Raw genomic sequence first — 12,274 nt, 5'->3', positions numbered from 1 at the left:
TCAACCACACACACATTACTGGTTGCCCATAATAGTTAGAAAAAAGTTTATGGTCAGTTATGATATCATCAATCATGATTATATGATTCCAAACAACAAATAAAAGTCAAAAAAAGAGAGAGCGAGAGCATGGTTTTGATAAGATTTTAAACTGCCACATACATGACTTAATGTCATATTTCCTTTCAGATAATGGGCTTTATTGAGAGTAGTGCCTGAATGTATCTGTCTACAAGGGCTGAGTCTTCGCCAGCAGTTTGATCATGAGTATAATTTCCAGTTAATCTTTTCTACCATGAAGAAGTCTTTTTCTAAGACTTTTCAGATGCTTCCTCATAGCCTCAGTCAGATTTTAGATGTAGCTTTTCTTGTGTTTTATTTGTGTTGCAGCAAATTTGGTAGACCATCGTTTGAACATTTTCAGAGCACATTCAGTAACATCTGTGTCTGCTGACAAAATAGCAGGAGGCTGCGATATATACCAGCTGTAGTTTACAGTGTTGTTTAAGAGATCAAATGTACATTTTATGATGTTCCAAATGTCACTCTATACTCGGTCATGACTGGGACACTTGATTTTCCAAGGTGTCGCTCATCGATTGGAACCTAATCTTTTTTAGGGTGCGATACAGTTGTGAAACTGATTAACTTCCAAGATCCACTCCAGGTGGAATTTAAAATAAAAATGAAAAAAGAGCTTAAAGGGATAAACCATGATGTGCCTATAGACTGTCCCCTAAATCAGATTCATTGCAGAAGTAGTTCTTCAGATAACATCCAAACTCCTGGCTGCATTTCATTATTGGTCCAACCAAACATCACAAATCTTGTATTTCTATGGAAGAAAGCAGTCATTTTTTTTCCATCTTTCAGGTTCAATATCTTTGTTTTGACATAAACCTCTTGTCGAGCGGTTGCTCAGTTGTAGATGTGTAGCGTTCATGACATGTAGGGGTTGTGCTTGTGCTTCTGCTAGCCTTATAAATGCTCCCCACATCATAAGCTGTCAAAACTCGTTAGAAGTATTTCTTTCATTATTCCAATAAAAACAGCTCAGTGTTTTCTGTGGATTATCCAGAACAGTCAATACATTGTTATTAAAATTCAAAAAGCTGTTGGTTAAAATTGAATTTTATTCAGCTTATATTCACATTGTTGAAGCAGAGGTAAAAATCCCAGGAGCTTCCAGGGATCTCTCTCTGTCTCTGGTTCACAACATTAAAAATTGAATACCTTGGCAGTTTAAGTGGATTAAGCAGGTGACTGCAGTCCTGGGCATCACTTTGACCTGCATATATTTTACATGATAATGTCACATATTTGACATGACATGAGACCTGAATTATCCTAGCAATGAAAAAATTTTTAACTATTAAAAGAATGCATATAACATATATTGAAATGAGGATGTCTTATTTGGGAATATGACTATAAAAATTAATATATATATCATACATTAACTTTTTTTTTAGCAGATTTGAAAACGAAACAAAACACTAAAGACGCTTTTAATAACTCAAGCAAATTGCCCTGTTTAAATACCATTTTTATGGCATTTCAGCTTTATTAGACAGCAAAAGTCAGATAACTGGGGACGTAGAAAATGTGGTAAACAACAGATGGTCATGCTGACTCTGACCCCAAGACATTCCATGCACATGTTTGGCATCCTCCTGATACAACCCCAAAAAAATCCTTCAAGACATTTGTCAGAAATTGCCCTTTTTGACATTTTTTTTTAACACCCCTGTTTATTCTGTAGACATCCCGGCAATTTGTGCTGTTAATTTCACATCTGAGATAAAAGAAAATTAGTTTTGAACGTTTTTAAAAGAATGTTTGTGCAATTTCTTTCCAATTTTTGCTTGGATGAATTGATGCATTTACTACACCAACTACATGGACAGGAAATTACAACAACATACCGAGCAGACAGCTCTGTCTTAAATCAAAACAGAGGAATGAAATAGGACTCGCTTTATTTGTGTATCTAAACTTGCATCAAGTATTTCCTCTTAAAAATGCCAGAGACATTATACAGCGACCCGTGATGTTTTTCTACCCCTAAACAAAGGCTTTTTAATCTGTAAACTTAACAAGTTGTTTAACAAAAGCAATTAACCATTTTTTTTAAAAAGATTTGTTTATTCAAAAAGAAATCCTGTACATCATTGCTCACAATAGAGTACAATACAAATGTCTTTTTTCTTTTTTATAACCCCCCAAAACACAAAACACCCAAAACACAAATAAATATACATATATAAAATAGTAACATATTACACTAATATATTATAAAGATAAAAAAAACAACAAAAAACTGCAATAGACAATATTACCCCAAAAGGAATAAAATAAAATTGAAAAACTAGAAAAAACACACCCCCACATAGAATAGCAATTAACCATTTTAAGATAAATACATTTAAATACATTTTATATACAAATGTTTATATATATATATATATATATATATATATATATATATATATATATATATATATATATATATATATATATATATATATATATATAATTTAATTTTTTTGTTTATAAACAATTCAAGAAAAGTAAGTATTTTCCAAGAGATTATGATTCATGATGAGTTCAGCTCAAGACGTTTTTTTTTTGTTTTTTTTTTCCCAGAGTATAATCTTTTTTCCAAACCAATCTGATCAGAGCACTGTTACCAGCATCGGTGGCTTCAGCTATAACGTGGAATCTGTTGATCATCATAATTTGCCCTGAAAAAAAAACAAAGATTGATGAGCCCACCGTGTTCCACGCTGATAGAACATGGTGCTCCACAGAGACGAGGAGACAACTCTCTGTTTACAGCAGTGATGTTTGGTACTCAGGCATGCACCCGGTGAAGTTGGCCAGATGTTTTCAGTGTTAGAACATCAGCTCTATGTTTTTGTTTTTTTTTGTTTGGGGCGGGTATCTGCCCATGTAAGTCAAACGTCTCTGGCTTGTTATTTACAATTCTTACAATGATATTTCAAATGATTCACAAACTAGCCATAAGAAGTCAATAGCAGTCACTTGATGAAACAGTCTTGTATTTTAATGATAAGGTAGTGATACTATTTAAACAGAACTTGGGAGTGTTCAAACTAAATTCAGTCAGCATATTCACACCATTAAAGCTGTGGAGCTTCCCTATTTGAGGACATGACATGAAGCTGGAGCTTGATACAGCATAAGGGACTACATGTGATATATATCAGCGAAGCGAGCTGTCTGCAATCAAAGGTTACTCTCACAAGGATAAATTATGGAATAAAAGTAGTCTTTTGACAAGCCAAGTGTCATGTTGTCTACAACACAGACACAATGATATATATGTGTACGTGTGTGTGTTCGTAAGTGTTTTATGTCAGCTATGGTCTGCTTCACCTTATGGAGTATAAGTGCACTGATGTTAACAACGAATTGCATTACAATTGCAGCACACTCTGCTCTTTAAGTGCAAGTGTGCATGTGTTTTTTGTACAGTTCTTTTTCTTCTTTACTGGATATGAAACCTCAGCACACACTCTTTTACCGGCTAGTGGTTTGCTCTGGATGCAAACACGGTGTATTGTAATCATTCAATGGAGCACTCAGTTTATTGTTGTTGAAAAGGTTTTAAGGCAAAACACCTGTCCGTTTCCCTACATGATTTACCAAACTGACATCTGACTGACCACCAGACAAAGACTTCACATTATATATCACTAATCTGTATGCTGACATAACCATTGAGCTGTATTTCTGTGCTCATAAAAAACCTTGACAAAACAAGAAACAGACACACACACACAAAGGTTATTAAGCAACCTTTTTTATCACTTCTGAGAGCTCATCTGAGCATAAAGCCTATATTATGCAGCTAAACGTTTAAAAGAATTAAAAAAAAGGTACAATTACACCTTCAGGAACGGCTGTAGCTCTGTAGGGTATTATAACATTATAAAGTGTACCCCATCTTGAGTATAATGAAGAAAGTACACTGCTTGCAACCTCAGTGGGATGATTTTGTGAAACTGGATGTGTTTGTGGCCAACAGACATTCAGTTTCTGAGGCTGATATCAACATGAGGGAAATCCTCTGTAGGCATGACTACCTTAAATAAACTACTCTGATGCAATCAATACAGCCGCAGCATTTTGAAAAGAAGAGAAAAAAAAACAACAACATGGCAGACCGACATTATATTTAACCATAGATGACGATGAGCTGCAACATTCTTCTGTAAATAAATCATTTCCTTTCTACAACTGGGCAATGTAATCTGCTGTCTCAAACTGCCTTTGAAGTGTGCCATTGTGAGTTTTTAATTGCTATCATTTTTACATAAATGTAACATTTTATCAGTTGTCCTATAAGCCGATGACTGTTACAAAACCAGCAAATGACGCACACCTACATAAGTTACTGTGGCCAAGACTAATCTAAGGCCAATAAATAAGTTTAAGGTAGCCTATAACTTCAAACATGCTAAATAAAATGTACAATTTTGCTCAGTCCCTGCACATGTTACATTCAAACGTCAAACATCACATCGGCTGCAAAATTCATCCTTTTTTATATCCCTGTGGTCTCACTAACCAAAATATTAAAAGACTGAGAGAAAGGAAAGCAAAAACTTAATTGTGACAGCTTTTAGATGTGTTTGAAACAATAATTAAACTAAAATAAGTGGTAATTGTTTGCTGCTTGAAATTTTCATTTAAAGAGTTAGCGTTTTTGATATTTTGAATGATATTACTGGTAATGGGTTTTCCTACTTAAGAGAAATAAACACAATGACGTTGGGTGAATTAGTTCCTCAATCTCTCACAGAGCTTAAGAATATAAGAAGGAACTTGTAACATAAACATATCAGTTTTATGTAGTTGTCTGGAAAAGGACAACCTGTCCAGGGTGTACCCTGTCTTTCACCAGATGACAGCTCAGATAGGCTTCAGCACCCCTGTGACCCTACACGGGAAAAAGGAGGTATAGAAAATGGATGGATGGATAATTCTGTCAGATGACTGTCAGTACAACATGGACAGCAGGGCAAAGTAAGTACCTACATTGATTGAGTGTAAATTTAACTGCTCGGGCAGCTGTGCTAGTAAGGTCAATATCACACTATTTTGATGCCGACTCATAAACAACATTTATTTTACCTTAATTGGAATGTTTTAAAATGTCCCTATCAAATATTGCTGCTATGGGCCACTGCCACAGATAGTTGATGGCCATCATAATCTGGTTCGTGAATACGCAATTCACCTTCATTTCCAACTTTAATTAACAAACCACAAGTATTTTTCAAATTGCGTAACCAATCGTACATGTGAGAAGCTTTTCGATTTAATTTATTTCACCATCTCTCCACCAACACTTTCAACTAACTATATGTGTGGTGTCATGATAGATTTTTATTTTTAAATATATATACAAAAACATGAAACTCCAGACAAGCTGAATAATTACCATGACAACCCATAATGCTATATTTGGGTTAGGTTTACACATTTAAAAGGTGGTCCACTTGTTTTTTATATAAGATCACACATGTGGATGAATTTGCTGGAACCTTACCATTAAAAGAAAAACCCACGATGATGACTGAAATGACTTTAAATGGAAAAAAAAAGTAGTGGTAGATAAACATTTACTCAAACGTAACCAATGAAAATTAGATACTTTTATTAAATTGTGGTTTGACAGAATTGCTTAAGAAACAAAACAAAATAACTAGTGAAACTGGCCGGGAAAAAAAATGATGAGACCCCTAATTTTATAATTTGTTGCCTTTTGAGGCAATCACTGCAATCACGAGGTTTGTGTTACTCTTAATGACACTTCTGCACCTGTAGGCAGTTATTTTGGTCCACTTCTCTTGAACAAACTGCTCCAGCTGTCTCAGGTTTGGAGGGAGCTCTCCAGACAACTGTGTAGATCAGGGCTCATAGAGAGCCACTTCAGAACAGTCCATTGTTTTGCTTTCAGCCATTCTTGTGTACTTTTAGCTGTGTGTTTTCATTATCCTCTTGACCTACAAGTGAGACCAAGCTTTGTGACACTGGACAGTGCATTTCACTCACAGAATGCCTTGATTGTGTTGAGCTCCAGTTTTTAACTCATCTTTTCAAAAGACATGCTTCCAGATGCTTTGTGGCTTTTTTATATGCATTTTGATGAAATTCAGTCTTTTTGTGTTTTTATTTTCAACAGTAGAGTCCTCCATTATTCTTCCATTAAGTCAACTTTTGTTCAAACAGTGACAGATGGTGGGATCTGACATTGATAAACCTTGGCACGTTATCTTGAACATTTTTGGAAGTTGTTCTGAGCTCTTTGGGTACCATATGTACTATCCATCTCTTCAGTAATTTCGTTATCTCAAGAAAACTCTCCTTTTCTTGCTGTGGTCCTGATTCAGTGTGGTGAACACAGTGATACCAAGTAGCAGAGTGAGCACTTTTCACTCTCAAATAGTCAGACTGATTGCAAGATTGAAGGCAAGGATAGTTTATTTGTATAGCATAATGTACAAGATAACTCATGATTCTTTATGTAAAAAGTACATAATAATAGAGTTTATCACGGTAAAAAATTAAAGAAACACAGATATATGTTTAAAAAAAAGAATACAATGGAGGAAATGCAAGAAAGAATTGAAAATGCTTGAGATGTTAATTATAGTCACACCTTGATTTAACTTGTTACTTTGGTCAAATTATTATTATTTTTTTTAATTGATTCTGTTGAACCCCAATTCAAATGCAATGCCTGAACTTTTGCCAGTTTCAAGTTGTTTCGGACCCTATTGTGAGTTTTCCTGGAAGGGTACCAACATTCATTCACTCAGGTCAGATCACGGGTTAGTTTCGTGATCTGATCTGAGTGAATGAATGTCAGAGAAGCCATTTAAATACAATTTATAACTTATAAGATCAAAAGATAAACAAAGGAATGAAGCACAAATAAGGGTTGGAACTGGAAATACTGGGATAAAAGTGAGAAAAAAAAACAATGACAAGAAGAACTTACTTTTAGAATAATGCTGAAATATTGAAATTAAAGTTTATCTTTTGTAATAGCTAAGGAAGATACTGGCTTGGTTTTAGGTTATTTAGATGAAAGTCAAAAATGGTAAGAAACTTTGGCATTTCAAGAATGACATCAAACTTCCAGGAATACATGTAATAACTGTTGTAAATCAATCAAATCATTAAGCAATAGCATTTGCATGTTTGATGTTAATTTTTTTTTCTTACATAGTTCACCGATTAAGTGCCATCTTTGGCATATATATTTCGGTAAAATAATAATATTACTAATAGTAGTAGCAGTAGTAGTAGCGGTAGTAATAGTAGTACTGTACATCTCAACATTATATTAATGTGCTTCCTTTTCATTCTCCCTTTCTCTTTATCAGTTGGTTTATGTTAGATTTGGGGTTATTGAACATCAGAAGCTTTAATTCACAGAATGATTGAAAAATCAAATGTCAAATATATAGCAACAAAGTTTAAACTTTAAATGTCTCTCCTCCCCTCCCACACTGAACTTTCAGCTCAGACCTAAAACTGGCTGCAGCCTGCGTGCTGTGACGTCACCAGAACACGTGGTTTTGTTATTGCAGGAAGTGAAGATGGCGATCCAGTCGATCCTCTCAGAGTCTGTGCTTGGATGGTCAATATTTACCATTATACTTCTGGTAAGTCATTTAGAGTAAGCCACATCGCTTCATGAAATACTGGAACTGCAGACTAATTGGTTTGAGATGCGTTAGTAGACGAAGGTGTCACGGAAACACCGTGGAAACTGGCACAACATGGCTACGGTGTCTTAACGTCAGTGCCGCTTTTAGGTTGCTGAAGGGTGATTTATGGTTCCGCGTTTATCGACGCAGAGACTACGGCGTCGAGGTACGCGGCGACGCGCATCGTACGTGCGCGTCGCCGCGTACCCTACGCAGTCGATTTAACACAGAACCATAATTCAGGCTTAACTCTAGCCGTGGGGCTACGTGTTTACTGTCAAATAAAACCGCATCTTTCCTAGTTAATTCTGAATATATTTCTTGATGTTTGAATAACTGGCGGCCTAGAACACCACTCTGTCTCAGTTAACATAAACGGCCGCGTTCCATTTGTCCTCGGAAGTGGGGATTTCCCAGTTACCAGTTGGTTTTTTCAACTGGAACGCCCTTCGAAGTGAGATTTCCCACTGGGAAAGTGGGAGAGTCTTCACCACCCCCGAGTTCAGATTCCAAGATGGCTGCCCCGGTTGTAAACAGTAGAAGAGAGCTCTGTAAAAATTCGTAGCACTTCATTCTAGTTTTGGTCACACTAAATCAGTCGTATACAAGTATTGTTCGGCATATATATGCTGCTATAGTGTAATTGACATTTTCATGTGGTATATGCGAACTACAATTTTGTTTTCCTACTTTGTAACTGGAACGCTGATAACTCGGCTGTGACGTCATTCCCAGTTCCCAGTTCCGACTACCGAGGTAAATGGAACGCAGCATTATTATGCAATTAATTAATTATTTAACCCTAGATTTTAATAGTGCGCTTCCAGATTAATCATTTATTAGTGCAGAAAGGCATGCGATTATATTGAGTGTAAATACTTAAATCGAACGCATGCAACTTTTCTTTCCCAGTGAAAACTATTGTGACTCATCTACAGTCTCAGTATCTCTCTGATTAAATGCTTTGAAGTTGTGGAGCAAGGTAATCTGCAACCACATTTAGTCCTCATTACCTCACCTGTCTTTCCAAGTCCCAAGATTAAATGGGAAGCTGTCCAAAAAACTGTCCGCAAGACTACAAATTGCTTTGTTTCTCTTCCCAGCCCTTTATTTGCACAACCCTCTCAATAGATCTTATTTGGATGCAAAGCGCGCGTCATTACCTGGCAAAACAAGCATTCAGAGGCTTAAAGCTGCAGGCCTTTAATTGATTGATCTTGTCTGTGAATGGCAGACCTTGATCTGCAGGAGCCGTTGTTTGCAGTGTCTTCACTTTACAGCTGGTGTGTCTGGAATATGTCCTTGTCATTTTGAAACCCATTTTTGCTTCTTTGTTGAAAGAGTTTGGTAGCCATAACAATGGTACTCCTTGTTTTGTTTTTGTCCTCTTTTTGGCATTTTAAGTTTTGAACAGCGACTACGAATTTAAAATAATTTGGGTAACATCAAAACAAAATAATTTACATTTTTAGACATGATTCTATTTAATAGTCAATCAACTACTACGTGTAATGTCTGCATGTCCTAACAATATTAGTGAGCCTGCAGAGTCACTGTGACATAATCAGATCAGCTGCTCTAGAACACTTAGTCAGGCTATTCTAAGTACACACAGTCATGTGAAAACTGAAGTACACCCTCTGTCATTTTTAAGGTTTTAGATAGAAATTATATGGTCCTACTTGGAGTTAAAATTAGATTAAACAGCCTCAAATGAAAAACAATCCATGACATATTCCATTGAAGTTATTTACTAATCAAAATGTGAATCTGTTGTTGAGTGGTGCTATATAAATAAACTATATAAATACAATTAAGAGGATAAGAAGGGACAAGGTACTGAAAACCAAATGTTTTTGATTGATTAATCATCAATGAATGTGATCATTATTGTAAAGGTGGACTTGTAGTGTTGAACATTTCTGATTAGTTGAGTATTCCTTGTATTTTTCCTTGTCTGTTTCAGTCCTTTGATGTGTACTATCCACAATGGCTCATAAAATCTTTTAACTTTAATCTTCTCCACACAAGAATAGTTGCTTGATTGATTTACAGCAGTTATTACACGTATTCCTGGAAGTTTGATGTCATTCTTGAAATGCCAAAGTTTCTTACCATTTTTGACTTTCATCTAAATAACCTAAAACCAAGCCAGTATCTTCCATAGCTCTTACAGAAGATAAACTTTAATTTCAATATTTCAGCATTATTCTAAAAGTAAGCCTTATGTGTGCTTCATTCCTTTGTTTATCTTTTGATCTTATAAGTTATAAATTGTATTTAAATGGCTTCTGTGTTATCCGTCTATCTTTCTCTGTCTGTCTGTCTTATACACTATATGAAGTCTCAAATATTTTTTTTTTTTTTTACTTTATATTTTTGATCCATCACATGTAATAGATATTTTAGAATAAAATATTGTGCTAGCTAATATCTTATTTTATTTTTGATTATGACAGTATTTTTTACTATTCATGTCGTCTTAATCTCTGCCTTTTTTTCTTTAGGCAATCTTGGTTTTCTGTTGGATATACATTCGGAAATTTCAAAGTCGGCAAGAGAGTGAAGTTATTTCAACTATAACAGCAATATGTGCGCTGGCCATTGCTTTGATCACTTCTGCGCTTCTACCAGTGGACATATTTCTTGTTTCCTTCATGAAGTATCCCAATGGTACCTACAAGGTTAGTATTTGTTCTATTTATGTTCACAGTAAAATCTATTCGGCGAGTTTAATACATTTTCATTGTGGACAACTCTTGTGGAGATTTTAGATATTGTTTTCTGATTTATTATTAAAGCTAAATGCTTCTCTTGGCCCATTTTCTTTTGCCAAATTATTTCATACAACGTTTCTAAAAGAGCAGCATTTATTATGTGGTTTTATCCTGTTTAAAAGAATCCAGAGGATATCTACACTTTGGTCCAAAAGGATTTGAACAAAGACAGCATTTTATACACCACCTCAGTGGGTTTTAAATAAAACAATGACAATGTCATTTATCATTTAGGAATTAGACATATTTAAGTAAAGTACCTCAATTTTGATGGATTCAAAAGCATTTGGACTTTTAACTGAAACAAATTTTACTGGCCAGATTTGGTCCGTTCCCTCATTACTTGGACAAATGAAGCAGGTCAAAGGTCTGGAGTTTCAGTTATTTAGTATGCATTTGGCAGCTTTTCGACTGGAACCACCAAAATGAGGGCCATCGTTAGGCTGAAAAACAACATAAATGTGTGAGAGATAGGAATGGCCAATTCAGCGGTTTGTTACATTAAAGAGAAAGGAAGCACAGGTGAGTTCAAAAGACCTAGGAAAAAAACAGGAGACAACTTTAATGCATGATTGTCAAATCCTTTCCACGGTGGAGAAAAACCCCTTCATGATAACAAGTATCAAAAATAGTCAGGAGAGGACAGGGGTATTATTGTCAGAATTTGTAGTCAAGAGAGGTCTTCATGAATGTAAATACAGAGTTTATTACATGGTAAAACCTGTTGAATATCTTTTTGAACGGGTGAAGAAAATGGAAAATATGAAGAAACTCATTCAGAACATGCTACATGATGTGTATGGCAGAAGTGTTCTGGGTGTTCTGGGTGTGCACTGTTTCTAATGGAACAGGCTCATCGGTCTTAATTGATGATGTTAGTGCTGACATAAGTAGTGCAATTAATTCTGTGGTGTATTAGATTATACACGAGAGCTGCTTCATTATGGAAAATATCACAATCATAATTAAAATCAGGATTTTTTTTTTAATTAATGATAAACATTTGGGGCATGCATTTATCAAACTGAACAATATTGACATTTCCATGGTAAACTTAAGGTTCAGACTAAATAGAACGTTTATTTAAAAAAAAGAAAAGAGTGCCTCAGTGCAACGTAAAAATGCTGGTAAAGCTGCTCAAATAAGCCCATAGATGTTTTGGACGGAAACACTTATGTTACATTGATATTTCTTAATAAAATAAATAACTTTGTTATACAGGAGTCACTCACCTACAGTATGGTCAAGTGGAGTGTTAAGCCCCGGCTCCTTGGAAATAAGGAGGCCCAACATTAACTAGATGTTGTTAAACCAAAAGATGTAGCCAGATTTGTATACTCTATAACAAGCTGAAAACACAAAAACAGTTTGAAAGGTAAAACTATTTATATGAGGTCACAAATTTTACACAAAGCTCCAAACAACAAAAGCCTTTTCAAATACCACCATTGTTCGCGAATGCTGCACGGAAAGTCCACAACTAAACGAGTGCTGCACAGAGACACAAGGGTACCATTTCCCATTACAAACTCCACCACAAAAGCAGCACGCAGCGAGCTGAAAGAGACTTAGCTGCGTAGACAAAAGGGTAAGCTTTATAAAATTTGAAGTGCAGATGATTGCAGGGTTGGGTAGATGGAACAGAGCCCCTCCAATGGTGTCTTCAGGTCCTAGTGTGGAGGCGGAGTGAATATTAGGTCCTTGAGCTCAACCAGACAGGGATGGGGAGCCACACAGCAGCGTTTTCCT

At 35.6% G+C, this 12,274-nt stretch overlaps 1 protein-coding gene across 1 annotated transcript in view; it reads left to right on the top strand.

Moving 5' to 3' along the window:
- The first annotated feature begins 7,602 nt into the window (after nucleotides 1–7,602).
- The window catches only part of lmbrd1 (LMBR1 domain containing 1), a 71,546-nt gene continuing 66,874 nt past the window's right edge, over nucleotides 7,603–12,274 (top strand). Inside the window, exons 1-2 of the mRNA XM_061744656.1 lie at nucleotides 7,603–7,703; nucleotides 10,256–10,432. Coding sequence (XP_061600640.1) covers nucleotides 7,638–7,703; nucleotides 10,256–10,432 — 243 coding nt within the window. The 5' untranslated portion in view covers nucleotides 7,603–7,637. The remainder of the gene's footprint in view (nucleotides 7,704–10,255; nucleotides 10,433–12,274) is intronic.

Source organism: Cololabis saira, chromosome 17, assembly GCF_033807715.1.
Source record: "Cololabis saira isolate AMF1-May2022 chromosome 17, fColSai1.1, whole genome shotgun sequence".
Classification (NCBI taxonomy): domain Eukaryota; kingdom Metazoa; phylum Chordata; class Actinopteri; order Beloniformes; family Belonidae; genus Cololabis; species Cololabis saira.
Note: the sequence above shows the minus strand (reverse complement) of the source record. Positions and strands in the feature narration are given on the sequence as shown.